The sequence below is a fragment of the Lasiosphaeria miniovina genome, assembly GCF_030549165.1.
Source record: "Lasiosphaeria miniovina strain SMH2392-1A chromosome Unknown B0T26scaffold_4, whole genome shotgun sequence".
In the NCBI taxonomy this organism is placed as follows: domain Eukaryota; kingdom Fungi; phylum Ascomycota; class Sordariomycetes; order Sordariales; family Lasiosphaeriaceae; genus Lasiosphaeria; species Lasiosphaeria miniovina.
Window position 1 is genome coordinate 3,554,233 of NW_026848223.1, and position 26,872 is coordinate 3,581,104.

General features: G+C 54.9%; 9 protein-coding genes and 1 non-coding gene across 10 annotated transcripts; 5 read left to right on the forward strand and 5 right to left on the reverse strand.

The window, feature by feature from the left end:
• Positions 1-177: 177 nt before the first annotated feature.
• On the reverse strand, positions 178-610 carry B0T26DRAFT_776771 (uncharacterized protein; the record flags this gene model as incomplete). Its single annotated transcript, XM_060446623.1, has 1 exon — positions 178-610. One exon carries the CDS (start codon positions 608-610, stop codon positions 194-196), a length of 417 nt encoding a protein of 138 aa, XP_060296593.1. The 3' UTR covers positions 178-193.
• A 3,215-nt stretch (positions 611-3,825) lies between these two features.
• Positions 3,826-4,459, forward strand: B0T26DRAFT_751820 (redoxin family protein; the record flags this gene model as incomplete). Its single annotated transcript, XM_060445435.1, has 2 exons — positions 3,826-3,838; positions 3,900-4,459. 2 exons carry the CDS (start codon positions 3,826-3,828, stop codon positions 4,457-4,459), a joined length of 573 nt encoding a protein of 190 aa, XP_060296594.1.
• A 2,536-nt stretch (positions 4,460-6,995) lies between these two features.
• On the forward strand, positions 6,996-8,654 carry B0T26DRAFT_676061 (uncharacterized protein; the record flags this gene model as incomplete). The annotated part of the gene is made up of 1 exon (XM_060439927.1): positions 6,996-8,654. The coding sequence occupies one exon, from the start codon at positions 6,996-6,998 to the stop codon at positions 8,652-8,654; it is 1,659 nt and encodes a 552-aa protein (XP_060296595.1).
• A 1,486-nt stretch (positions 8,655-10,140) lies between these two features.
• B0T26DRAFT_872170 (uncharacterized protein) lies at positions 10,141-14,806 on the forward strand. The gene is made up of 3 exons (XM_060447956.1): positions 10,141-10,730; positions 10,810-13,859; positions 13,914-14,806. Exons 1-3 carry the CDS (start codon positions 10,371-10,373, stop codon positions 14,467-14,469), a joined length of 3,966 nt encoding a protein of 1,321 aa, XP_060296596.1. The 5' UTR covers positions 10,141-10,370; the 3' UTR covers positions 14,470-14,806.
• On the reverse strand, positions 14,807-16,653 carry B0T26DRAFT_802821 (malate dehydrogenase-like protein). Its single transcript, XM_060447070.1, has 3 exons — positions 16,448-16,653; positions 16,201-16,318; positions 14,807-16,079 (listed from the first exon to the last, which is right to left on the reverse strand). Exons 1-3 carry the CDS (start codon positions 16,499-16,501, stop codon positions 15,241-15,243), a joined length of 1,011 nt encoding a protein of 336 aa, XP_060296597.1. The 5' UTR covers positions 16,502-16,653; the 3' UTR covers positions 14,807-15,240.
• A 704-nt stretch (positions 16,654-17,357) lies between these two features.
• Positions 17,358-18,246, reverse strand: B0T26DRAFT_676064 (glycoside hydrolase; the record flags this gene model as incomplete). The annotated part of the gene is made up of 3 exons (XM_060439928.1): positions 17,358-17,644; positions 17,770-18,117; positions 18,189-18,246. 3 exons carry the CDS (start codon positions 18,244-18,246, stop codon positions 17,358-17,360), a joined length of 693 nt encoding a protein of 230 aa, XP_060296598.1.
• A 735-nt stretch (positions 18,247-18,981) lies between these two features.
• On the forward strand, positions 18,982-19,053 carry B0T26DRAFT_t121. Its single transcript has one exon. It is a non-coding gene; the product is annotated as a tRNA-Trp (tRNA).
• Positions 19,054-19,124: 71 nt separating this feature from the next.
• Positions 19,125-19,844, reverse strand: B0T26DRAFT_710896 (uncharacterized protein). Its single transcript, XM_060442007.1, has one exon. The coding sequence runs from the start codon at positions 19,616-19,618 to the stop codon at positions 19,361-19,363; it is 258 nt and encodes an 85-aa protein (XP_060296599.1). The 5' UTR covers positions 19,619-19,844; the 3' UTR covers positions 19,125-19,360.
• A 1,560-nt stretch (positions 19,845-21,404) lies between these two features.
• B0T26DRAFT_740999 (uncharacterized protein) lies at positions 21,405-22,442 on the reverse strand (the record flags this gene model as incomplete). Its single annotated transcript, XM_060443911.1, has 2 exons — positions 21,405-21,866; positions 21,933-22,442. 2 exons carry the CDS (start codon positions 22,440-22,442, stop codon positions 21,405-21,407), a joined length of 972 nt encoding a protein of 323 aa, XP_060296600.1.
• Positions 22,443-23,801: 1,359 nt separating this feature from the next.
• On the forward strand, positions 23,802-24,110 carry B0T26DRAFT_751825 (uncharacterized protein; the record flags this gene model as incomplete). Its single annotated transcript, XM_060445436.1, has 2 exons — positions 23,802-23,880; positions 24,022-24,110. The coding sequence occupies 2 exons, from the start codon at positions 23,802-23,804 to the stop codon at positions 24,108-24,110; spliced, it is 168 nt and encodes a 55-aa protein (XP_060296601.1).
• Positions 24,111-26,872: the final 2,762 nt, after the last annotated feature.

Below are 26,872 nucleotides of genomic sequence, written 5' to 3' on the forward strand. Positions count from 1 at the left end.
TCTTGAGGATGATGCCAAAACCGTCCTAAAGTTCCGCGGCCGTTGCTCTCTCCCTTAGATGAACGGCCAGCATCCTCTCAACCGGCCGGCACGTTCTTCCCAGAGGCTCTATACCTGCATATAAGCTGTGCAGGGCATCCATCTTCGCGCTCACGACCGGGTGCATGTGGGTGTCGCCGTTGTGGTCCTCGTACTAGTAAATGGGCTTCTGTGCTGTGCGGCCGTCGGGGAGATTGGATCTGGCTTCCTGGAAGTCGTCCAGGGCAGTCGGGGGCGCGTCGGCAATCCAGACTAACGCTTCTAGATAGATGCACCCTAGGCTCCACACGTCTTTGGGCCGCGACACCCTGCCCTCCAGCGCAACCTCAGGGCTGGTGTAGATCGGATCGCTGGTCGACAACTTGCTGTTGTAGATGCTCTCGTTGTAGTTGTGCTCCTGAAAGTCGCTGACCAGGCCAGACCCAAAGTCGCTCAGCTTCCAGACGGGCTCCGCAGGATTGTCGGATTCGAATAGTAGGATATCGACAGGCTCTATGTCGAGGTGAAAGCCGATTTGACGCACGACGGTCACCGCACCGTCTGTAGGAGTTGAGCTGCCAGTGTCCGCCATGGGGAGTGCGTAGATGTGCAGGTAATTTAGCGCATCGCACAGTCGGTGCAGCTACCGAAGGAACCAGTGGGTCCATATTGCTATTGTCTTAGGCCGCATGGCTCTGCGGAGGAACGTGTACAGGTCTCGTCCAGCGGGAGGAAACAGAATGTATTGAACGCTATTCTCAGTCCAGGAATGCAAGACCATGGCAATGTTCGGGTGCGGAGCCAGGGCGAGGGCCTCCAAGATACGGCACTCTCTTGCAAAGTGCAGGCGCTCTCCATAGACACGGCACTCTCGCAAAGTGCGGGCGCTCTCCGCAGTCGAGGAAGATCCTGAGAGCGTAGCATTTTTTGTCTAGCTGGCTGTCGTGTTCAGGTAGACCAATCTGCTTGGCTATCACACGAAAACCCTCTCTAACAGTTCCTCTGCCAAGAAAGTCTATTTTGCGGTCCAAGGTAAGACTCGCTCCGACCGCCGGAACATAAACTCGTTCCGGGCCTGGGCTGGTCATGGTTGAGGTCAACGTGCAAGCGAGCTCCAAAGTTGAATATAAACTCGCAGAGTCACCGCATTAGACAGGAACCCAAAGAGAGGCCGTGTGTGGCTTCTCTAAGCAAGGGAGGAGGAAAGCTGGCTGCTGAGGCTGAGGGGACATTATACTGATTAAGTTAGGTGGGGGGGTAAGCGAACACTACTGATTTAGAACATTCTGTATAAGCAGGAGTCCCAACTAACCCTCCAACAAAAGAAAGGGTGATCTTTTTATTTACAAAACTTCAATACAATCTTTGATATCCTCTGAATCATCCGCTTCTTCCGCATTTTCTAAAACCTCTGCTGCACGCCCTACAGCTCTCTGGGCCTCACGAATAGTCTGAATATTCGCAAAGGTGGTATTTGGATCTTCTTCAACCTTCTTCTTCTTTCTGGCTCTTATTGATTCGAGAGTGTGTTCTAGACCTTCAATCTTTCGCTTCCTAATAGCCAGTTCAAAGGCCTGTTCATCCAAAGCCTTACCAATCTTTCTGAGGAAGAGCTTATCCGCTGGCATTGCTTTGATGATGCGTGCGAACTTCTTTGCCTGCTCAACGTAATCACGTGCCTTTCTAGGAGTCCTCCACTGCACCCGATCGTCTCCATAATCCTCCAGGATTGGCATACGGAGTGTGCGAACCTCTGGGGTAACTATAGTAGTTCTTAAGGGGCGTGAAGTATTAGAATTCTTGAGGAGGAGTGGGCTTCTTAGCGGTTTGTTGACATTCAAGGGCCAAAGGCCTGATGCCTTCCATCCTGACTTAGCATTACTCTTAGTAATTGCCTCTGTGCGTGAAATCTGGTAGCATTCCAGAAACGCACGTTTTCCGGCTACAGAAGAGTCGTCAAAGGCGTTAGCAAGAAGGTCCTCAAGCCGTCTGCGATAAAGTCGTTTTAGGGGGCCAAATATGGCCAAATCTAGGGGTTGGAGGACATGGGAAGTATGGGGAGGCAGATAAATAATGTGAATATTGTTTGTGAATGCCTCCCACATATAATCGGCAGTTGTGTGGCTGCCATGGCCATCAATAATAAGGAGTCGTTTCTCAGAGGAGTTTGCTGGCTTGGTGAGAGAAATGAACACATTTTTTAACCATTTGAGGCTTGTCTCATCGGTAGTCCATCCTTTCTCAGTTGCTGTAAAGAACCAATCCTGAAATGGCTTCATATCCAAAGGAAACCATTGTTGTTGAACGCTTTTCCCCTTAAAAATGACCAAAGGAGGAAGGCAACGGCCAGCTGCTGAGATGCATTCGACAAAAGTGGTCCAAGTGCGGGTTCCAGGCTGTTTTTTTTGAAGCGCCTTAAAGGCACGGCTTCCAATGACAAGGCCGTTGGTTCCTCTGCCTTCCATAATACCAGATTCGTCCTTGTTCCAGCGATTCTCTGGCTTAATCGCCTTGATAGCTGGTGTTTGGAAATGGTTGAACCAAGGTCGAATTGTTGACTCTGTAGCGCAGTTGACGCGGACCGAATCGACTCTCTTGGCCCTCTGAGTCTTCAAAATTCGATTGCGGTTAAGAAAGGCACGGCACCACCCCTTTCCAAGTGGTAAGGAGTCCCCCCTTTCAGCTAGAATACGGCGTGCAAGCTCCCTGATCTGTGCATGTGTAGGGGGCAATCCTAAATCTTGTTGAAGAAGAATCCATTCGACTAAACGATCCTCTTGGGTCTGTGTAAGCCTTTGCTCATCTTGATGAGCAACATTTCGAGGTAGGGAGCCATGTAGACGGCCATAAAGGGTGGAGGGTGGAACGTTCCATTTTCGCGCGACTTTGCGTAATCGATGTGTTCTGACGGCTTCCTCGCAAGCCTTGCGGAGATCTTCTTCTGTATATGAAACCATTGTCAAGAGAAGAATAAAACGAATTGAAGATGAAGAGAATTGGAAAAGAATTGGTTGAGTTATGGGCTTTTTATATAAGAGGGTTGGTTGTGTTCCTCGCTTATCTAGAATGTTCTGGATCAGTGGCGTTCGCTTACTCCCCCACCTAACTTATTAGTCCAACATTCCGGAACTGCCAAGCCCCGCCGCTTTTCTTTTCTTTCATGCGGCATCTGCTTGACCAGTACTTGCCTGTGCACGACTCCCCTTGCAAGTCGGGTGTTGCTGTAGTCGAACGTGTAACACCCAGACTGCAGTTGTGATTCGTATTGTGACGCGAGGTACTGGGCACGGAGGCTGGGACCGAAAGTAACGGGCGAGTCGCTCCGTTTTGCGGGAGATTTGCGCACTGATGTGAGCTTCGGGGCTACAGGCCTAGGGGAATTGATTCTCTCGCAAAAAACCTTGTCTCGTGGTGGTTATTGCTTCGAGGAGGGTAAGATTACAATATACTGTCCTCAAGTAGCTTTTTGACTGGGCAGTGGGCGACGGTAATATGCGCACTGGCCAAGACACCCCTGTCTTTCGCCAGAGATTTGGGCGAGGCGCCCGAGTTCTTTCACCCCCGCAGACGCGGGACTCAGCGGACCAGACCGCTATTTCAGTTGAATTTAATGGATGTGTGGTAGTTTAGGGGCCGGTAACCCTAACGTTCTACGCATTTCGAGGGCACTTGCGGGAAAGGGGGTTTGTCTGTAATATAACATCCACGGCCGATCCGAGCAGTTGGATGCAAAAAGGGATGACCACACTGCCACCACCTTCAGGACACAGATAATCGACTCTTTACTTCGCATCGAAATTGACAGCAATGGCTCTCAACCGTGAGGTGACCGCAGGATTTCCATATCTATTTGAACATGCTAACCCACAGCGCGCTGGCAGACGCAGACGTTCCCAAGGCCATCCCGCGTCCCGTCGATGACGGTCTCGCCTCGCACCTCCTCGGCTCGTCGGTACCTGCCGATCTGGCCCTCGGCTCCACAGACGGCACCCTCGTCAACCTGAACAAGCTGCCGGGCCTCACCATCGTGTTCTGCTACCCCCGAACGGGAGCGCCCGGCGAGGCCGTTCCGGCAGAGTGGAACAACACGCCCGGCGCGCGCGGCTGTACTGCTGAGGCCTGCAGCTACCGCGACAACTTCTCGACGCTAGCCGGCCTAGGCGTGAGTGCCGTGTTCGGCTTGAGCGTGCAGGACACTACGTACCAGAAGGAGGTCAAGGGCCGCCTGGGCCTGCCGTACGACTTGCTGAGCGACGAGAAGCTCGAGTTTGTCAAGGCCATGAAGATGCCCGTCTTCGAGTGGGAGGGCAGGCCGCTGGTCAAGCGATGCACGCTTGCATTCAGGGAGGGGAAGGTGGAGCATGTGTGGTACCCCGTGTTTCCCCCTGACGAGAACTCTGCCGAAGTTGCGGCATGGCTGAAGAAAAAGACAGAGGGATGAAGGTAGTGTCAAGGACTCTAGGTGACAGAGTTATGATGTGGGTTCTTTTGGTGTCTGAGATTGCTTCCGAAACTACCTGGCTTAGCCACACTGCTAGTTTAAAAAAAAGAGTCTGAGCTCTTTGAGCCTCTATCAAATACACAGGCAAAATCTCTTTAGAGTCGGGAGGCTCGGCGCGGACAGAGCCTAACACGTGCCTAGTCAGGCGCAACCGCGCCACAGGTTTCCGGCCTCTCAGAAGCTGGCGGAACTTGCCCGACCTAGTAGTAGTCGTGTCGATGCCATCTTTCGGGCTGGCATGCTCTGGGCGCCGCTCAGCCCCAAGCCTCTGCCCCCCAACCGCTAACCCAGCAGCTTGGTTCGATCCGAGCCTGGGCCCTCGAGTTACACAGTGAGAGATGGGGCTGAAGTTTGTCATATCAAGCGTCAAAAAGTTAGTCATGGAAAAGACTAAAGGACACGTTTGCCCGTCCGTGCTTGCGGCAGAGCTCCAGGGTGGGGAAGGAGTGGTACGTCGCACAACAGAACGGGTCATCGACGGAATAGCAACGAGGAGCTGCTTTTGCAGACAAAGGCCCAAATGGTGGTTTCTTTTTGTCTGCAAGGCTCGTGGTAGTTGCACACATCTAAGTCGGTCATTTTCGTCCTAGTTGCCTTTTCTAGGTCTAGTTGCGGTCGAAAGCTTTGGATCGACGCGAGGATCTTTGGAGAACAAACCTCGACGGCAGGACCGAGGCGCACACACCCCAAAGTCCCTCCGCCAGGCAGGAGCCATCCCTCCCGTCCCTCGAGACTAGACTCGGAGCTAGGGAGTCGTTACCCCACCATCCCAGAAGTTTGCAACCCCAATTTTCCCCTCGGGGAAGGAGAGACTCTAACTTGTCCCGCCTTTGCTTCCTGTCGTGTTCTGTTGGATGGAATCGAGGGTGAGACGGAGAAACTGCCGGCAGATATCTAAACAGACTGCAAACCGCGGCCTGCCTAGCATCCTTTCAAATGCATTCATGTTCCTAATCTCTTTCGCTCAAAGAGCACTGCTAGCAATCCAACGGACGAACGGCCATTCATGGGTGGCGCGGTGGCTGATGCACGCATAGGTCAGCAGCCTGCCTATCATATTTCGTCATCCGCACCCAAACCTGGCAAGCCGAGGGGACGCCACAAGTTTTGTGCAGGTGGGAGGGTGGGAAGGAAAAAGTCCACTGGATGTGCTTTTGCACCTCCCTGCTCCCCCAAGAAGAATTTGGGAAAGAAACGCATCGCTCTCGCTCGCTAAAATGTCACCACCACAACCCAGCAGAGTACGCCTTTATGTGTTGGCAGTCGTTAAGCTTGAGTTTTTGGCGATCTTGCTGTGGAGGCCGCTACCGACTAGGGCTACCACCTCCACTTGAGCCTCATTGCTCGTGCCAAACAACGAAGCGGGTCAGGATTTGTTCCGCCCACAACAAGCCTCTTGTTGGTGTCCCTCCTGCAGGGTACCCGGCTGCTCGCTTGTGCGCAATCCCTGCCATACCTACCCCATGCAGTCATGATCGACATTCGCCTTTGCAGAAGATACAGACTGTAGAAGATACTATGTAGACCGTGTTCGGCTCGCTCGAGTGTCCTGTCTCGAGGAAGTGGGTGTGGCCAGTCGTGTCCCAGTTGCCGCCGTGCCGCGACACCTTATCCCCAGGTCTTGAGGGTGGGCACTGGGTACTGAGACAGCGGCCCCTCGTTTCCGAACCCGAGGCATTCCTCAATCGCCGCGCCACCATTGCCCGTTAAAAGTGACTGTGCCAACTCACGAATAGCGTCGGAGCACCTAGAGAGGCTTCGGGATTTGAACCCGTTAACCGGCCAAAGTGATTCACTTTCTCGGAACTATCTGCCCGGTTATGGAATATTATCACGATATCGGATGAGGATCGCCGCAGGGCTTGATAGCTGCAGGCCTTCGGGCTGCGCGAGCTTAGTTGCCTGGGGACAGGGGCCAGGAAGCTACCCCTCCCAACTCCCCCGGCATCCCATGCAGCTCATTCGTGGGGAGTTGGTGCGACACGGCCATGGCGGGGAAGTTTGCTCTGGATTCACGCCTGATTCGGCAACCTTTTTCTCACTCTGGTGGCGAAAGGCAGGACAAAAAGCCTTAAGCACCTACCGAATACCGACACTGAGAAAAGGGATGGTCACCTGAGATTGGCAAGCTTTCCATGACTCCCAATCGAACATGATCCAGCCGCTTACGCCCCGCAGGGGGTGGCGGGTTGGCAAGTCTGATTCAAGAAGGCCCAGGTGTCCTCCTTCAAATTTGCTGGCCGCCCACGAATAAAGTCTGCGTTGAGAGCTGCAGAAGCGCTCGTCTTCCAGGTACGGAGTAGCTCGAGCTGCCTCATGCAACGAAAACAAGATTTGGGGTCAGTGAAAAGACATCTGCAGGGGCCCGGGTCACCCACGCATTTAATGGTCCGTTAGAAGTTTAGTTGCGCCCCCAACCGCAGATCGCAGAGCTTAACACCCCAGTCGACGTCACACCCGACGGGACCCGACTACGATGCCCAAACAACAAGAGCGCAAGATCAGGGACGGCAATGGCTCTGACAGGGATAGAGCCATGGCCAGCAGCACAGGGGTTGATATCGGAAAGCCCAAGAAGAAGAGGGAGAGGAAGGATGGCAACTCGGGAGTCTTCGGCCGTCTGCTGCAGCGCGCAAAAAGTACAAAGGGCAGCAAGCCGCCGCGCCAGCGAGCCGACGCAGACTCGTCCGAGCAAGCCGCCCTCGTCCACAGCTTGAGGGAGGAGCTGAAGCCCGCAGAATCCGGGGGTTCTCCGCCACAATCACCCCTGAACTCACCATACACTGAGCTACATCCTCAACCGCAACAACGAACCACTGAAAGAGGCGCCCAGGCGCAACCTGCAGCGGCGCTAGATCCCAAAATGCCGACCCCGGGCCTCAAAAAGAGGGCTAGCTTTCGGGATCGAATAAGATCGTGGCAGAAGATCCCGAGCGGCAGCTTGAGCCCGTCCCTAGAAGAATCCAAGTCCCAGTTTGTTTACACACCCAGGCACGCCGCCGCCGATTTTGAGCGCTTAGCAGTGTCGCCCACGTCGCCACCGCCACGCCGCATGTCAAGTGAAGCCCGGTCCGCGGTTCCATCTCCCGAGAACAATGCCGATGTACTCGTGAGGCCACGGCGGTCTCCGCCCCTGCTGCAGACTTTGGAGGAGACCGAGGCAGGGGCTCCTGCACTTCGAACCCAGTCGCGGCCGAAGCGCCGCGAGACGGAATCTCCGAGAGCCGAGCCGAGAGCTGGTAAGAATGCGTCACCACCGCGGCACTCGAGGTCCCGGCCAAGCCGCGATTCCTATACGGTGGCAGAAGACGCCTGGGAAGCTTTGCAGGTGCAGTCGCCCATGCAGCAGGCTGCAGCGGCGGCACTCAGATTGCCCCGGGCGCCATCCCTAGAACCCCACGTCCTCGACACGAGAACTTCCACAACCACCGCCGCCGGCGTGGTCGGATCCGAGCCGGAACCCCACCCCCACTCCGACGCTGCTCCACCCAGCGACTACGAGAGCTTCCTCGCCCGCGCCCAAGCCAAAGACCGCGCGCACCGCGAGCAGGTTCTACGCAGCATCTCGCAGCGCTCTGCAGAGCTCAAGCCGAGCCCCCACCTGCAATACGCCTCGGCCAGCTCCTCGGCCGACATGAGTGCCGGGTCGACAGTCGTGGCGGGACAAACCCCGGCGGACGAGAGTAGGAGCAAGAGCAGCCGCGGCGGGGGCGACGAGCAGCAGCAGCAGCAGCAACCCTTCCGCCGGGGACATGCCAAGCGCGCGAGCTGGGCGCCGAGCTTCGACGCAAGCGGCTACGATGCCGAGAAGACCCTCGAGAAGAAGAGCACATCCACCGCGGCCACCCGCCACGCGCAGCAGCAGCAGCCCATCGTCATGGGGGTCGACGACACGTTCCAGCGGCCTGGGTCCCGGATGGGAGACAATAGCAGCCAGTCGCAACAGCCCGTCCGCACGCTGCGCAGGCAGGGGAGCATCACGCAGCGCATCGCCGAGTACATCCGCCCGGCGCGCGAGGACATTGCCAGCAATTCTAACTACGAGCCGTCCGTCTACTACCGCCCGCCGAGCCGCGCCGGCATAAGACGCTCGGGAAGCCAGATGCAGCAGCCGATCGAGACCCTCGTCGAATGACGAGATAGAAGCAGGCACCGGCAGATGGATCTGTCGCCCGCAGATGCTCGTTGTCGTCGTATCATTATGTTTCCCATATCCCTTTCAGTGTCATTCAACATACAAGGAAAGCGCATTCATCCTGTTTCACACGGTTGCCGTTAATGAGTGGAATATGTGCCGGCTATTTGTTTTCTATCCCGAGTACGTACCTACCTTGTGTTTTTCCCTACAGCACCGGCATCCATGCTTTATGCTGGGGGATTCCTAGGCGGCAGCCGACGCATCGCTGTTTCCTTTTTGTCATTCCCTTTGTCACTCAACTAATGCAAGGATACCCAACATGATTTTGGGGGGACGCGAAGAGTGATGATGGATGATAATTATATGCCCGCCAAGGACGGTTTGTCTTGGCCGGGTAGGGAGTAACTCTTCTTGTTTTGCTGTTTTAGAGCACATACATTATTACATGTTAGGTGGTGACGGGTAGAGGACTGGATTCTACGTATTAGTCTAGTCTGGATGGTAAATAATAAAACTTACCACCGTTACTGCACGTCTGGCGGGAACACAATTGCTGGTACGTGTCTTTGTTGGATATCTAAGACTCGTAGCTGCGAATCCGACATGCCATTTTTCTTTCTGCCTTGTTGGTTCTTTAATACGGTTAAGGGACGAGTTTCGACTTTGCCTTATGCTAGATCTTGACTTGAAGGTGTGCCACAGCACGACAGGCACATATACCGAGTATTCCAGCCGGGGTTGAGTTCTAATATTGGTATCAGCCAATACATACAAAATTACCAGACACACTGCGGCAAGTTTCATCAAGAGGAAGACGGAATGGTGAGGGTAAGAGCTGTTTAGACTTTCCCCTGAGGCTATTTAGTGACTTCTAAGGGTAGAGAGATCATCGACAGTAAAGTATCTGGGACACACGTAATGTCTTTTGAAATCCAGAATTAATTGGCAACTGATAACAAGTATAACTCCACTATCTCAGTTTGGGTACATCTCAGTTTGGGTTCACCTCAGTTTGGGTTCATCTCAGTTTGGAACCCAAAGCCTGGAGTGTTTCCGAACCTTCTCAGACGCTCCCCTGAATCTGACACCAAAGGTTTTATTTGGCGGCCAATGTCAAAACTTCAACTCAGTACTCCAACCAGAAAAAGCAAAAATACTCCTTATGTATAAGGTTGTGACGAACTTCCATACTTTAGTATATAAATAATTGCGTGACAATATTTAGGTGATTTAAAGTTTTCTCTGATCGCAAGGCAATTAGTTGTTGGGTTGGCGTTGGTATGTTTGGCTGGCTGTTTACTTAGCACATGCATGTGCTTGGCTGACTTGGCACCTAACCCTGAACGGTTATTCTTCGGCGACCTCCGCGGCGATTCAGGCCGTGCACCGTGCACCGTGCACGTGTGGGAGCTGGGGGCCGCGACAGGGGCCCGCAACAAGGACCTGCCTGGACCGGAATAGGCGCAAAAAGAAGCAGCCCGCACGCAGATTACGGAGTCGATCTGGCCTGGCCACATATTCGTCATCTCGACATTTTCCTTTCCATCGCCCCTCTCCGCCCATCACCGACGACAGCTCGCAACGCCATTGACGAGCGACATCAATGCCGCGGCTGTAGGCGAGTGATCTCTCCCGTCCCTTAGGCTGTTTGCACGACACGGCCGCCTCCTGGCAACGCTCTGGGCTCTATAGAGTCCCCAGGCTCCCGCCGCCATGGCGCCGCCCTTCGTCGACAACGCGCAGATCCAATCCGCCGAACTCCTCCGCCCGCTGCCCCTGCAGCGACACGCCTACATCTGGCCGTTTGCCATAATATGGCCAATCTTCCTGCGATTCTACCTGAGCCCTGAGCTCTACGAGAAGCACATCCAGGCCCCCGAGTGGACGTTTGTCTGGGTTGGCACCATCATCACCGTCCAGTCGCTGGTCTGGCTCTGCACCCACTGGAGCGTGGACCTCAACGCCCACTTCACCGCCCGGAAAGCCCGCTCCGTCGAGGAGGCCGAGCTGATCAAGGTCATCCCCGTCGCGAATGCCGGCGCCGCCGAGATTTGCAAGATTGTGCGCGACAAGGTAACCACCCAACAAACATCTTCCGCATCTCGCAGTCGCATATGCTAACCTCGCTGCCTTGACGCGCTGTAACAAACAGAAGAACACCTCCTTCTTCTTCCAGAAGCGCAACTTCCTTTTCGACGCCACGACCAAGACCTTCCGAACCCTCACGTACGAGATCGACAACGAGCCGAAACTCGAGCACTTCCAAAAGTCCAAGGGTATCACGGCTGCTGCCGAGGTCCAGCGCCTCGAACAGCATTATGGCACCAATACTTTCGACATCCCCGTCCCAACTTTTACGGAGCTGTTCAAGGAACATGCCGTGGCGCCCTTCTTCGTTTTCCAGATCTTCTGCGTCGGTCTCTGGCTGCTCGACGAGTACTGGTACTACTCGCTCTTCACCCTCTTCATGCTCGTCATGTTCGAGAGCACGGTTGTGTGGCAGCGCCAGCGCACCATGAACGAGTTCCGTAGCATGAGCATCAAGCCCTATGGCCTGTACGTCTACCGCCTTGGCAAGTGGACCGAGATCCAGAGCGACAAGCTCCTGCCCGGCGACCTGGTCTCTGTCTCGCGCACCAAGGAAGACGGCGGAGTGGCCTGCGATATGCTCTTGGTGGAGGGAGCCGCCATTGTGAACGAGGCCATGCTCTCCGGCGAGAGCACCCCGCTCTTGAAGGACTCGGTACAGCTCCGCCCAGGTGACGCGCCCATTGATGCCGATGGCCTCGACAAGAACTCGTTTCTCTGGGGCGGCACCAAGGTGCTCCAGATCACCCACGGCAACACCGAAGAGGAAAGGCCCAAGCTTGCTTCGGGTGTCCCCGCGCCACCAGATAATGGTGCCATGGCTATCGTTACCAAGACGGGATTCGAGACGTCCCAGGGCAGCCTGGTTCGGACCATGATCTACTCGACAGAACGCGTGTCTGCGGGTAACGCCGAGGCCCTGTTCTTTATCCTGTTCCTTTTAGTTTTCGCCATCGCTGCATCGTGGTACGTGTGGGACGAGGGCGTCAAGAAGGACCGCAAGCGATCCAAGCTTCTCCTCGACTGCATTCTCATCGTCACGAGCGTCGTGCCCCCCGAGCTCCCCATGGAGCTCAGCCTTGCCGTCAACACCAGTCTGGCCGCTCTTGCCAAGTACGCCATCTTCTGCACCGAGCCCTTCCGCATTCCCTTTGCTGGCCGTATCGACGTGGCGTGCTTTGACAAGACGGGAACTCTTACCGGTGAAGACTTGGTCGTTGAGGGCATTGCCGGCCTTGGGCTTGGTCATTCTGGCACCAACACCCCCCGGGAGGCCGATGGCGCCCACAGCCACATTACTCCTGTCCACGATACCAGCGTCGAAACCACCCTCGTCCTGGCGACAGCCCATGCCCTTGTCAAGTTGGACGAGGGAGACATTGTGGGAGACCCTATGGAGAAAGCAACACTCTCGTCCTTGGGATGGGTTCTTGGTAAAAACGACGTCCTTACTAGCAAGCCTGCCCTCTTGCCAAATGCCCGAACCAGCGGCAGTGTCCAGGTCAAGCGGCGGTTCCAATTCTCGTCTGCATTGAAACGCCAAAGCTCTGTATCCTCCATCAACGCCACCGACCCATCCACCGGCAAGAAGCTCAAAGGCACGTTCGTGAGTGTCAAGGGCGCGCCCGAGACCATCATGAAGATGCTCGTTACTGTTCCAAAAGACTACGAGGAGACCTTCAAGTATTTCACGCGCCGGGGTTCCCGAGTTCTGTCGCTGGCATACAAGCACCTCACCACCGACAGCGAACTCGGCACCCACAAGATCAACGACCTCAAGCGCGAGAGTGTCGAGGCCGGTCTCACATTTGCTGGATTCTTGGTTCTTCAGTGCCCCCTCAAAGATGACGCCAAGGAGTCAGTGCGGATGCTCAGCGAGAGCAGCCATCGCGTGGTCATGATTACTGGAGACAACCCCCTCACCGCTGTCCACGTCGCCAAAGAGGTTGAGATTGTTGACCGTGACGTTCTCATTCTGGATTCCCCCGAACACACCACCGAGGGCGAACAAAAGCTCGTCTGGCGCAGCGTCGACGACAAGACCCGCATCGATGTTGACCCCACCAAGCCAATCGACCCAGAGATCCTCAAGACCAAGGACCTGTGTGTTACCGGATATGCCCTGGCCAAGATCAAGGGCCAGGTTGGATGGAACTCCATTCTCAGGTACACTTGGGTTTACGCCAGAGTATCGCCTAAACAGAAAGAAGACATCCTCCTCGGACTGAAGGACATGGGTTACTACACGCTGATGGCAGGAGACGGCACCAATGATGTTGGCGCGTTGAAGCAAGCCCACATTGGCGTTGCACTGCTCAACGGAACCCCACAGGACCTGACCCGCATTGCCGAGCATGCACGCAACACCAAGATGAAAGAGCTCTACCAGAAGCAGGCCGACTTGATGGGCCGCTGGAACCAACCGGCTCCCCCCGTCCCTGTCCTCATCGCTCATCTGTACCCGCCTGGACCCTCGAATCCCCATTACCTCAAGGCCATGGAGCGCGAGGCGCAGAAGAAGGGTGTTACTGTCGCCGAGCTCGCCAAGGCCAACGGCACCGACATCGAGACAATTACCTCCCCTGCGGCCCAGCAGCTGATCAATCAAGACCCTAAGAAAGCTAAGCAGGCCGAGGCAGCTAAAAAGGCGTCTGGTCTGGCCGATAAGCTGACGCAGAGCATGATGGATGCCGAGATGGATGACGAGCCCCCTTCGCTGAAGCTCGGCGATGCGTCTGTGGCTGCTCCCTTCACGTCCAAGCTCCGAAACGTCATTGCCATCCCTAACATCATCCGTCAAGGACGCTGCACCCTTGTGGCTACAATCCAGATGTACAAGATCCTCGCCCTGAACTGCCTCATCAGCGCCTACAGCTTGAGTGTCCTTTATCTTGAAGGCATCAAGTTTGGCGACGGTCAGATCACGATCAGCGGCATGCTCATGAGCGTGTGCTTCCTGTCAATCTCCCGGGCCAAGTCTGTGGAGGGCTTGTCCAAGGAGAGACCGCAGCCAAACATCTTCAACTTCTACATCATCGGTTCTATCCTCGGCCAGTTTGCCGTCCACGTCGCCACGCTCATCTACATCGCCCGGTATTGCGACTTCCTCGCACCGTAAGTCTTCCATTCTTCCTTCGCTCTGACCATCCACTGACATGTGTCCCTCAGCCGCATCGACGTCGACCTCGAGGCCGAGTTCGCCCCGTCCCTCCTCAACAGCGCCGTCTATCTCCTGCAGCTGATCCAGCAGATCTCGACGTTCGCCGTCAACTACCAGGGGCGCCCCTTCCGCGAGTCGCTGTCGGAGAACAAGGGCATGTTCTACGGGATCCTGGGCGTGACGGGCATCGCGTTCGCGTGCTCGACGGAGCTGATCCCCGAGCTCAACCAGGCCATGAAGCTGGTGCCGTTCAAGGACGAGTTCAAGACGACCATGACGGCCGTCATGGTGCTCGACTACGGCGCCTGCTGGCTCATCGAGGTCGTCTTCAAGTACCTTTTTAGTGATTTGCAGGCCCGCGACATCGCCGTGCGCCGCCCCGACCAGCTCGAGCGCGAGCGCGCCCGCAAAGCCGAGGCCCTGCGCCTCAGGGAGGAGGCCGAGGAGAAGATCCAGGCCGAGAAGGTTGCCGAGATGGAGCGCAGGATAGAAGCGCGCGCGGCTCAGCTGCGCGCGTGGTCGGGCGTTGGCGGCCCGGCGCAGCAGCAGCAGGTGCAGAATTAGATGGTACTACATGTAGATGGGTTGGGGGAGAGAGGGAGGTGGTCATTTAGCAGTGTTTCGTTTTGTAGACATAGAGCGGGACCCATGAATCTGTACTTGTACTGTTGAGTAAGAACGGACGGGGCTTGGGTGATGTCTGCCATCTTCCACGGTGTGAACAGTTCGTAAAAGATGTCATGAGAGGTTTTCCGGAGTTGTTACTTGTTCATGTCTGTCTTGCTGTCTACCCTGTCTTGTTATCTCTCTTGCTGGTTACCTTCTTAATCGTTAAGTGGGTCAACAACCGCAATTGCTCCTTAGTTCCTCTCACCCATCCGTTCACGGGACGGGCCGCAGGATCTGGCTTAAACGTGCGATGAATTCGAATACACTAATGGAGCTGTTGGGAAACTAAAGTATGATACAGCCACCAGGTGCCTCTAATGCTTTGTTTTTCTTTTTCACGTAAAAAAAGGTGGAAAAAAAGCAGCAAGTCTACTCCGGATCCACCACCGAGATCTCCTCTCTCTACCTGATTCCAAGCATGTGCTTTGGGTTTCAGCACACACCGATCGGGTAACCTCTCTTCTTCCACTCTTTTCCTATCGTACTTGTCCGCTTTGATACAGAGTCGCTCCCTGCTTCTCAGCACTCGGACGCATACAAATACGCACACACTCACACGCACACCAGATAGCCTTTCGCTCTTGGGTGAGACTCGTCCGCACGAGGTTAATGAATTTGGCTCGAGTTTGTTTTAGGGGGTTGGTATTGGCCACGGGGGTGACGCGCTTATTTGCCGGGGTTGGAGGCGACAAAGGCCACGCCCTTCTCAATGTTCTTCTTGAGGTCAACGAAGCAGGCCTCAAGAAGGGCCTCTTCGGCAGCGTCGACCTTGCCGAGGGGCAAGATCTTCTCGACGCCGTTAGGGCCCAGCTCAACCTTGCTGCTGAAGAAGTCGATGCCCTGGTCCTTGTACAGCGGGCTGTCGACAAACGTGGGCTCAATCACGCCCTTCTCGCCCTGCGCCGCCCGCAGCACGCTCTCGGCCATGCGCGCGCCCGCCATGGCCATGCTGAGTGTCGCCGAGCCAGCGCCGTCCTTGGCCTTGACCACCTCGTCACCGCCAAACTGCACACGGTGCACCAGGTCGCCGTCCGCCGACAGCTCCGGGTGGCTGCTCTGGCTGAACAGCGGCACGATGGTCACGCCGCTGTGGCCGCCGACGACCGTGATGTTCTCGTCGACCGGGTCCGTGTCCTTCTTCTCGCTGACGAAGCGAGACGCGCGCACCACGTCGAGCGTCGTCACGCCGAACAGCCGCTTGGGGTTGTACACGCCGCGCGCCTTGAAGATCTCGGCCACGATGGGGACGGTCGAGTTGACCGGGTTGGCGATGACCAGGATGTTGGCTTCGGGGCACGACTCTGCGCACGCCTTGGCCAGGTCCCGCACGATGGACGCGTTGGTGTTGAACAGGTCGTCGCGTGTCATGCCGGGCTTGCGCGGTACGCCCGCAGGGATCAGAACCACGTCCGAGCCCTTGAGCGCGCTGGCCAGCCCGGAGGGCGTGGGGTCGTAGCCCGTGACAGTCGACTTGGTGTTGACGTGCGACACATCGGCGGCAACACCTGATTCGGGGCGAACAAACCGTGGTTAGCTCAACAGTTGCAAGTGCAATTGCATCCAACGATGCTGCTTCTTCGCGAATTGCGACACCGGAGGTTGTAGAGAGTCGTTGTGAGCACGTACCAGGGGCTCCGCGGATATCGTAGAGAGCAAGCTCGCTGACTCTGGGGTTGAGCTTAAGGAGGAGGGACAACGGCTGGCCAATGCCGCCGGCAGCGCCGAGGACGGTGACCTTGGAGAGCTGTATATGGGAGACCGGCAGTTAGTACGGAGAGCGGTCAATGGCATCTTTGAGGATAGTGAGGCTGGGTGCGGGATGTGATGGAAAGTCAATCGGGTCTTGGGTGCGTATGGGACGGGGGCCACTGACGTTGCGGGCCGACGCCGAGAAGGCGCGGGTCTGGATTCTCGAGGCCATAAACATGTTGGCGGTTATGTATGACGAGCGGTGATGAACGATTGAAAGGTTACTTGGGGAGCGGGCTACCTCGTGCGGTGAGGAGAGAGCGTGCAGATAATGCGGGTTGGTAGGAAAAGAGAACAACGAAAAAAGATTGCAGTTGAACAAGGCGTGTGACTATGGTGACTTTTGGCCCGGGGCCACTCGCTTGGGTGAGGTAAAAAAAAGTGCCTCGGCCAGGTTTGGTCTAGCGCCAATTGGCCAGGCGTCCGGTGCTTTTTCGGAAGGGTCGGACCTCGGGAAATCCCGCACTCTCAGTGCCTGTTGGCACAGCGAGCCAGCAAACAGTTTTTCCTGCCGTTGTCGCTCCGCGACACCTGCCACCCCGCTAGCCCACCTGCAGCTGCAGCAAAACGGGTGGGAAGCCAGAAAAAGACAAATGGATATGCTCGGTTGAGCTTTCCTGGCCTTCCGAAGACATCAAACGAGGGACAGTATGACATGCTTTCCCAGGACCCTGGCGCCAATGCCGAGAGATCTCCCTTGCCTCCTGATGCAAGACAGTTTGGTTCTCCGCAATGACGTTCAATTGCAGACAAATGGCCAAGTTGCAGCCCTCGTTGGTCCGCCTCTCACGTCGGGCTGGTTCAAAACCCCAGGATCAGGACGAAGTTGTCTCGTTGTGTCATTGTTACAAAAATACATAATTATCTACCACACAACATATAAATCTCGCCCTCGATCCTGCATGGACTCGGATAGATTGAGGACAATAGTTACACCTACATACAGGTCCGTCAACCACAACAGACCGCCCCATCATCCCACCCAACATAGGTGTATGCCCAACCCATTCAGCACTCAACAGCAGCCCCCTTCATCAGCACTTAAAGACTGCCGGCCCGGCCGGGGTATAGGCCTTGCCCCCGTTGCTGTAGATGTTGATCATGAGTCCAGGGTCTGTCGGCTTGTAGGCGCCGGGGAAGGAGACGAGGTCGGTGGGCGTCTTGGCGCCGCTGCCGCCGTCGACGGTCAGCTGGGCGCACGAGATGTAGAACTGCGCGCCGTTCTCCTTGGCCGCCGAGTGCAGCGCCACGTGCTCGATGCGGAACAGGTAGTCGCCGTCGGCCAGACACTGCGGGACTTTGAAGTCGACTGTCGCCTTGTCTGTCCGGGTTGGGGTCGTTTCGTTAGTATTTGCTCTGGTCACGTTTCCTTTCGACTCTGCAGCCTTTCTTCCCACCCGATAAAGTGGACTGCGCGCAGTTCGGGGGACAAGGAGGGGATCGTACTTTGCGACGGCCAGTTCATCTGCGACCCAGACGAGGTGGGCATGTCCTGGTAGACTTTGAACCACACGGCGCCGGCGCCGTCAAACGTGGACGCCGTCTGGCCCGCCGGCACCTTGGCCATGTAGGCCGACAGCGCGCCGGGGTGGTAGATGTTTGGGTTCGCCGTCCAGGTGATGGTGCCGCCCGCCCTGGCCTTGTACGTCGACGTGCTGCCGCCGCCGCCCGGCGTGTTCTGGTAGCACCGGATCGCCTCCGACGTGACGTCGGTGACGGGCGCGTTGCTGTAGTGGTTGGCCGTCATGCGCACCACCTGCCAGTCCTGCGTCCCCTTCAGGTTTCCAAAGATGTCTGTGCCCTTGTCTCAGCGATATTGGTCACGGTAACCTTGGACAAGCGCTGTTTGTGTGGGCCTGGCTTACAGTGTGGCGCCGCATCCACCGCTGTCGCCAGCAGTAGCAGGCTTGCCTTGAACAGCATGATGATCTCTTGGGGGGAGGCGGGTGAGTATCTAGGTTTATTGAGCAATGTTACTACCTTCAAGTCTCGAAGGTGTGAGCAAATGAAGATGGAGGAGCGCTTTCACTTGGGCGCCAAGGAGTCGCCGCATTATAAGCCGGCCACTTCGAGAACAATTCTTGCCGCCTTGATCAAACGTTCCAATATCGCCTGCAGCAGACAGCTAGCTGCACAACAAACCATGATTGCGATAGATAAGGGCAATTATCTGGGGTACGCAGCGGGTAAAGAGCACAACCACTCGGGTGTTACACCCCATAACCGGGCAAAGAGACGAATGCGCCATCGGTAATTAACTCTGCCTTCGAAGCTGGGACACATGATACCGACTGGGCCGCCATAACCGGATTGTCACAAAGAGAAACAAGTGGCGTGACGTGAATATTTGCTCCTTACCGTCGGTGATGTGGTGCCGTTGACCAAGTACCTGGTCGAGTGTGGTGCAATATTCAACGCAGGTCATCAACAAATAATCCTCGGGATTCTCACCCGATTGCGTGCCGGCAACGTGTGTCTCTCAATTATAAGACAAAGTAGTGATAGCGAGTCAATTGCCGGAGCCTTTGCGCGGAGCGAGAGTGCACCGAGTCCCACATGGCTCCCGAACGAGACCCCACAAACTTCCACCACGAGCCCCAGAGCACGGTGGGCTTCAAATGCCTCGCATCCCCGCTTGTACTTCATCAAAAAAACAAGGGCCTTGTGGCGCAATGGTAGCGCGTTCGACTCCAGATCGAAAGGTTATCCGTTCAAATCGGGTCAGGGTCACAACCATCCCTTTTGCCGCGCGGGCGGCCTTGCTTTTTGTCGACATCCGTTTGCGGCCCGAGGATGGGAGGGCGGGCTGGCGGTTTGGGTGTTTTCCGCGTCGTCACAAGTGTCAAGGAGTGCGGGGAATTATTTCTCTACGAGTGGACATAATGACTTTGTGATTTAACTGAACTTATCCTTCTCTGTTTCAGGGATGCACTCTCGCTTTTCGATCCTACAACATAATTAACAATACTTTGCACATCAGCACCCTCCTCGACTGGCCGTGCTTGGAATTTGTGCTCCTCTCTCGCTAGGTATGAGGTTACAAAGGATAAATTAACCTAGACAGCGTCTCGCATCCTACTACGTTTTCTTCCTCTTTGCGCCCCCCGGCTGCGCAGCGACGTGCTCGTACCCCAACGCCAGACTCCGTCAACAGTGCGCCGATGCCTTCCCACAGCGCGGCGGCCCTCCAATTCTGACCCCAGAACACGGCAGTGGTGAGCAGGCGCATGGGCACCGTGGCCAGGAAGAAGGCGCGATTGTTCTGGCATGCCCCCAGCGTGTAGTAGATGCCCATGGCAATGGCAGCCAGCGAGTTGCCGCGGGCGGCGGGCAGCGCGGACGTGGGCAGGTTGAGCGCTGCCAGGGCCGGCTCGCGTCAGACGAGAGATGTGGCCCCTGCTGCAAAGGACGTGATGCCAAAGAGCAGGATCGTGGCGGCGGAGTAGGACGGCATTGTAAGCATGGTGACTTGTAGGTGCTTGAAAGGTTTACGAATGAATGGGCGGGCGGCGAGATGTCGTTGTTTTAGGAATGTTTTAGTGTAACACAAGAAGCCCGGTCTCCGACGGTTTAATCTAGTCTAGACCTGACAGTCTGACACCGCCACCGAGGCGGGAATCTCCGCCGAACACCCCACCACAGTAAGCAAACGAGACCCCTGGTGTCCGGCCGGATTTCTACGTGGATATAACAACAGGCGGCCGTATTCAGGATTCGGGGTAACATGTCCTACTTTTTGGGCAGGATGGCTGAAATATACCGAGCACTGGGCAGTGAAACGCAGCTTGGAAGCGTTTCCCGACGATAGGAATCTTGTGGACGCGGTTATATGTAAAGATATATTGGTGAGGTGGACGATGAGTTACTGTCGTTTTATTAGACCACACGATTCTTCAGGCTTGCTGGAGTTTCTCTGCGGCATCGAGAACACGGCGGCCACTGGCCGAAACGCTCGGCGGATTTCTTCGCAAATAGCCAGTGATATGGCAATTTGGCCTTTTGTCGAGACCCAAGAACTGGGGTTGTTCGAATTCTATGTCAATTAACAATCATGGGGCTCGTTGTGGGAGCATTTCCGCCAGTACAAGCAGCTGTACGCCAGTGTCACGGGCCGTTACATGAACAGGAACGACAGTAGAGAAGTTCAGAAGGTTCGTCTCCAGGTTCCTGCCCACCGACGTAACAGCTAATGCGCCTCAGCCAAACCGCAACTACCGCCAAAACCACACAGCTAAATGCTACTGCCAGATGTTTCGACCCTGGTTGGGACGTGGTAGGCCGCAAAGGAGAGATCCGTAGTCGTATTGCCCTTCATTGGGATATGGTTTCCATTTTCTATCAGCAGCTCCTTCGCGCCTTGCATGAAGATATTTGGTCTTTTGGCATGTTTTGCTGCATCCCGCAGTGGGGCAAGTGGACTCTGAAGGGGCCAAAATTGCTGCATGTTGTAGCTTCCAAGAGCAAAAGCCTGAGGGTACGAAGACAGTATAAAACTCCTAACAAATTGAAGGTTGCCGTAGCTTCAGTTTCGTTCCTCAAGGCTCCTTAGGCGAACCGCATGCGGTTTGCTTCTCCTGTAGAGCTAATAATGCCTTTAATATGCTAGTTAGACTTGCCATATCGCTCGGAGGAGTTGCTTTCCCAGCGCCATCGTGACTAGGTTCATCTCATGGACATTAAACGTCTCAACTTCGCTATTCCGAGTATCAAACAAACAGGGAACGGAACCTTGGTCGTCATCCCGAGCGATATAATCTCGTCGGGAGTCGAGGTTACTTAAGAACACGAATATTGCAACTCGCTAGCTAATTCTAATACTACTGATTGGCCCAGCCATAGTATACAAATAGCACCTACTTAATATCCTCCGACCAAAAGAATTCAACCTATCAAAGGAGCCCACTCTAATACCTTATTAGTCCATCATAAGAATTGTGCCTTTAGTAGCCTGCTACTATTTAGAACTCGCTATCCTTACCCTACCTAGGTACTTAATACACTAAGCAGCCCTTCCTTTCCTATGCTGCTAGTGGCTCCAAGCTGCTCCCGAAAGACTGTCATTCAGACCCTGGATACCTCGGCTAATTAACGACGTACGCCACCAGCTTGGGATAGCCCCAGGTATCGACGGCAGCCTGAATCAGCTCCGTGTTGAACGCTTCGAGGCCGGTATTCGTCCACTGATGCTCCCCGTAGGGCCCGCCATGTTCCCTGACAAATATCAATAAGTGCTCAAGGCAACTATGTAGATTCTCCTCGGTGCCCATCATCTTCGGATCCGGGACCGTTTCGCCGGATTTGTTCTTTATGTACTTCGGAAACTGGATAACCAATCTCCTCCCGGCTCTCAAGTCGGTGATGGTGGCTCCCATCTCGAGGGCGTGGTCCCTCGGGGACCACATGATCATCCCATGGAATACGGCCACGTGATTCCTGTCGACGGACCGGAACAAAGTGGGGATCGTCTTGTATGCGGACGCTTCGACCTCGCACAGGCAGGTGAACATGGCCTGCGCGGACGAGATAGGGGTCGACGACTTTTTCTATCGCGCATTTAAGTTAGCAAACTCAGGATACGTAGGCCATAGGGCTATAATAGGGTTACTCACGACTTGACCATTCACTTTTCCCTGCCTCTCAAACATGGACTCGGAGTTCTTGAACTTCCAGCTTGCGTTTGTCTCTGGAAATACCCCCCAATTTCCTTCGGGTAGTATAAACGCCCCGCCAGGGATGGAGGAGCTGGAATCGAGGACGATGCCGGTGTTTCTGCATCTCGCAACTCGATGCCGGTAGAGGTCGTAGATTTCAAATTTGAATATCGGGTTACCTTTTGCGTCCTTGTGGGCGTTTAGGTTGTTGATTGCCTTCACCGCAAAAGAAGTACAGCGACCCGAGTCGACGCTCCAGGTAGGCGCTAATTGCTCAATGGTGGCCATATTCATATAAGCATTCGTAGCGCCCCTAATCGAATGCTTGGGGTCAACCAAGAATTGACTATACGATATTCCAGCAGTGTGGAGAATATGTTTTAGCATAAACATCCCAGTATAGGGACCGCCATCGATGATTTTCAGACACTCCGATTGAGCTTGTTGGAGAGGGGTGGGTTGAGACATGGTAGAGGTCGGCAATTAGAGCAGATAGATAATAGCAACGAAGAAAAATAATCAAAGCCAAGCAAGCGTGAGCGAACTAGAGGTAGCTGGGTGATAATGCTGAAGGCTGGAGGCTGGAGGCTGGGCTAGGACAGTATCCAAACTACTTGGGCATGACCTTTATATAAGTAGATGGCTCATACTAGGGACAAGATGTGTTGAAAGGGGCCGTTATCGTGCTCGTTGGACGTTATCGTAGCTGTGGTTGCTGGAGCTTGTATTGGCGGGGATCCAGGCTCGTATCCTGATACATCGCCAGGGCGGCACGTCCGCTGGGCCATGGCTGCTGAGACAGGTGACGGTTTGTTCCAAAGGGTTGTTGGCCTGTTTGAGGGAGAGGAGGCGTCGTTACTGTGGTAGCTTGAGCCGGTGCTGGCGGCAAGTGGAACAATGGAAATCCACCTTGTAAGCTCCCATCGCCGTTGGGCCATGCCTGCCGAGACCGGTGACGTTTTATTCCAAATGATCGTTGGCCTGTTTGAGGGAGAGGAGGCGTCGCTACTGTGGTAGCTTGAGCTGGTGTTGGCGGCAAGTGAAACAATGGAAATCCATCTTGTAAGCTCCCGTCTCCGACCAGGGCGGCGCGGCCGTTGGGCCATGCCTGCTGAGACCGGTGACGGTTTGTTCTGAAGGAGTTGTTGGCCTGTTTGAGGGATGTGTCGTCGTAGCTGCGGTAGCTTAAGCTGGTGTTGGCGGCGAGTAAAATACGGGAAATAATTACTCGTATACCTCCCCCCGGTGTATTACGCGTAAATCTCAGATGATAAGGGTAGTTGTTTCTGTTTGTGGTTTAGTGACGCTGTCTAGAAGATTCTAACAATTTGACCCTTGCTAGTTGGGATTTGATACCCCGGGGAAGGTGTAGTCGGTGTTATCTGACCGGGGCGGTACGGGTTAGGCCATAGTTGGTTAGCATGGGGCGGTGGGGTGCTCCCAAGCGGCGTAAAGAAAACTCGGAACTGGAGGCCCAGCGGACTTTAGGGGCCGATCCGGGATTTCGGGGGCAATGTAACGCCTTGTGAACCATGAAAACCTTTGTTGGTCGTAAAAACCTGCCGGCACGGTTTCAGGGTACGCCCTTCTGGTCCTCTTGCCGCTTGGGCTGCTGGCATTTCGACTGCTTCTCGCCGACTAAGAGCACTGCTTGGCGTTTCATTCCGGCAATGATTGATTATAAAAGCCTTCAGCTCCTCTCATTATCGGAGTTTTTGCCATCAGACCAAGTACCGTTCAGAGCAACCACCCAGCACTCAATCGCTCGCGACTTTGTTTCCCACTAATAATCGAAAGTATTCCCATACGCCCACTCCGTGCAACAAAATGCAAGAATCCCACACCGTGAGCGTGGCCGACATGCTCAAGAAAATAAAGGCAAATGCAGCAAAATCGACAGTCAAGAGTAAGTACATTACAAACCCCGCCCCAAACAAAGCAGCTTTAGGCGTGTCATTCCTCGGCGGTCGAAGCCACTTATTCCCTCACCGCCTGTAGAAACCCAAGGTCCGCGTCTGGACCGTACATGCTAATTATACCGACGCAGACCCGCTCGGCCCAGCCAAAACGACCTCCGGCGGCGAAGTGAAGGCCATATTGCATGAAATGGAGGCCCCGGATGACAAGACGGCTTAGGCCAGCACCTCAGGTTTAGGTTAGGGTGCAAGGGCTTCCGGTACAGGGCAGTATCAGGGCTGGGAAGGACTATTTCCTGTTCTCAACGTAGGGCCGGTCGCACGTCGAGGAGGGTCCACGATTTCCTAGCTGCTAGAGGTGTAAGCTATCAGATACGTCGCTGGGCCCGGAGGGCTATAACGTAGAATCTTGGCTGGACCGAGAGGTAGACTTACTTGGAGGGTTTAATAATGGATTATATAAAACCGAACCAGCGCCGCTGTGACTCGATCCCGAGTGATCTTTACGTAAACTTCGTAAACAGGGGCCGGGAGATAGTACTTCAGCGTCTCTATTATAGCGCGCTCTTCTTTGATGGTATTGGGGTCGCGAAGGTCTTCTCGCTAGCTTTCCTCCTCCGCGTCTGACAGTACTCGCATGATAATACTTGCCGGAACACCGTTATGCACCACCGGATGGCCTTCCATTTGCCAGCTTGGAGGGCATCTTGAGATTCTCTCGCCCGCCGACATACGCGGAGAGTTTCTGTGCCTCTCGGCTACATCGACTGCGTTCCGGCTGCTCGGGGCCCGTTAGCATTATCGCTTTGGCTGCCGTCGGCACGGTCCTTGCAGTTGGTGCAAGAAACGTGGTTAAGTGGGGTGTGCGTTATTGGACGTGGCAAAGCGTGAATCTCAGTGTTGGAATGAAGCGCTAGTCAGCCACAGGGGTAGCGGTGGAGGCGCAGTTCAAGACCCCAGCCTCTCCTTTTATAGAATGAAACACTAGCTTTCGGCGTATAGCAGCGCTCTGTTGATCCTAGTACAGGTACCTGGTGATTCCAACACTGATCAGTGGTTAAATTCACCACTTGTTGAGACAACGGTCCGACGCCACAGATCAGCAAGGTTCAACAGAAGAAACAGTGCCGTAGAGAACGGTCGACCCGTGAGTCGTCCCTCTCTACGAGCCTGTGTATCCCTGCCTACGAAGAGACGGTATAGCGGAGCATTCGTGCCTCGAATCCCAACCGCAGCCCGAGGTCCTTCAAATCTACGGAAGAAGTGGCCGTGACCGTCTCCCTGGCATCACCTAGCCGTAGAGCGTCTACCACGCAAGAAGCCGTCGAGAAAGAACGGTCAAACTATTAACCTACGCATTGACTGCGTAGGCTCAAAATCTCCTCTTTATACGCGTTGAACGCGTATAAGCCCTCTTTTCGGTTTTTCTTAAAACCCCCTTCATTTCTTCGGCCCTCTTTTCGGCTTTCTTCGGCAACCAGCCCCGACCTTCGTTTCCGACTTCACTCGTTTCGGCTTCCATTTTCGACACTCCTTCGGCACCTTTTCCCAGTATTCTTTCAATACCCACCTTTTTCTTAACCTCCCGGGCCTGCCAGCGGCTCATTCCAGCACAGCTCCCTCCGACACCCTCACCTACATCCAAGATGGCCACAGGGGCTGGAGACGACGTCATCGCGTCCTCGGACCTCCCGCCTAGGCAGCTGGCCCCTGCCCAGAACTCCTCCGCAGCTCTACCCCCGGGCCCCCGGTCCCACCAAACCTTCAGGGCGAGGTACAATACAATCCCTGTTTAACTATAAGCACGGCACAAGCCCCACAAAGGAGGGTCCCACAGGATGTCCCAAAGTGGGTCGTAATTCTGTGCCGCCTGAATATTTGCTGAAGCTGGTCCATTTGATGCCGAGGCGTATACAGGCTTGCATCAGCACCCGCAACAATGCAAATAAATACGCCCGGCATTCGAATTTGCATTTACTCGTCAAAATGGGGCCGTATTTGGCCTTTCTCGTGATGTATTTGAGTTGGTTGGATTATTTGTAAATATTTACCCGGCACTGAAAAACAAAACTCCGGCCCGGGTAGACCCCGGCAATAGAAAATCCTGCAAATCTGGACGCCGAAAGCCAGCCATGCCGAAGCTTCAAAAAATGCTATATGGCCGCCGATTCAACAGGCACAGCAGCTTGTTGATGGTATCGCTACTGAGCCTGTGTCTCTGCAGTCCAACGACTAATTTGGCCTCACTGAATAGCCTCTCGTAGTCGTCGTGGCCTGTAAGGTACGAATTCGGGAAGTCTTGGACCTCCACAGGGACTTCGGGGACCTCGACATGGGGGTAGTGCCAGTCAAAGAACGCATTTACTAGGGCCATAATATCAAGGACCTGTTCAGCAGGTAGGTACTTGACCAGCCACTTGTCCTTATGTCCAGGGTGTAGAACCATCGAGACCCAGTAAACTAGTGTAATTTCCAACCTCTTGATGTATTTCTTGAGCTTCGCAATTGAGCGATCGAGACTGTGAGCCAGAAAGACCTCAGTCTCGCTTGTGAATGGCCTCTCGTACGCTGCGGCAGGCTCGGGAGCTGGCCGGCGAACATCGGCGGCCATCGTAACCTCGGGAGGTATCATTAAGCCGGCCCTGGATCGTTATTTTAGCGCGAATCGGAGGCTTTTCCCGAAATATATACGTTATAAATTATATACGTTGCGAACTGTTTTAAGATTGCGAGGGCTGCCAATAGGGGGCCTAACCCCCCCCCCCCCCCTTCTGAAACAGACGACGCGGCGGCGGCGGCGGCGAAGCTGTTGAAACGGTCATCTTAACAGTGTGCCGCAAAATAACCGTGTTTTCGTCTACCCCCTAGATAAACTTCCCCTCAGAAGCCCTCACTGGCTTATCTATGGGAGAGTAGACGGGATCCCGAGCTTTCTAGTGGGTATGGTCGTATGTGGAAGTGCAATCAATAAACGGTGGTGAT

Coding starts and splice junctions, on each gene's coding strand:
- B0T26DRAFT_872170 (XM_060447956.1), top strand. CDS start 10,371: ATGGCGCCGCCCTTCGTCGACAACGCGCAGATCCAATCCGCCGAACTC. Junction 10,731..10,809: donor GCAAGATTGTGCGCGACAAG/GTAACCACCCAA, acceptor TGTAACAAACAG/AAGAACACCTCCTTCTTCTT. Junction 13,860..13,913: donor TATTGCGACTTCCTCGCACC/GTAAGTCTTCCA, acceptor TGTGTCCCTCAG/CCGCATCGACGTCGACCTCG.
- B0T26DRAFT_802821 (XM_060447070.1), bottom strand. CDS start 16,501: ATGTTTATGGCCTCGAGAATCCAGACCCGCGCCTTCTCGGCGTCGGCC. Junction 16,319..16,447: donor TCTCGGCGTCGGCCCGCAAC/GTCAGTGGCCCC, acceptor TCCCATATACAG/CTCTCCAAGGTCACCGTCCT. Junction 16,080..16,200: donor CGATATCCGCGGAGCCCCTG/GTACGTGCTCAC, acceptor GCCCCGAATCAG/GTGTTGCCGCCGATGTGTCG.
- B0T26DRAFT_710896 (XM_060442007.1), bottom strand. CDS start 19,618: ATGGGCATCTACTACACGCTGGGGGCATGCCAGAACAATCGCGCCTTC.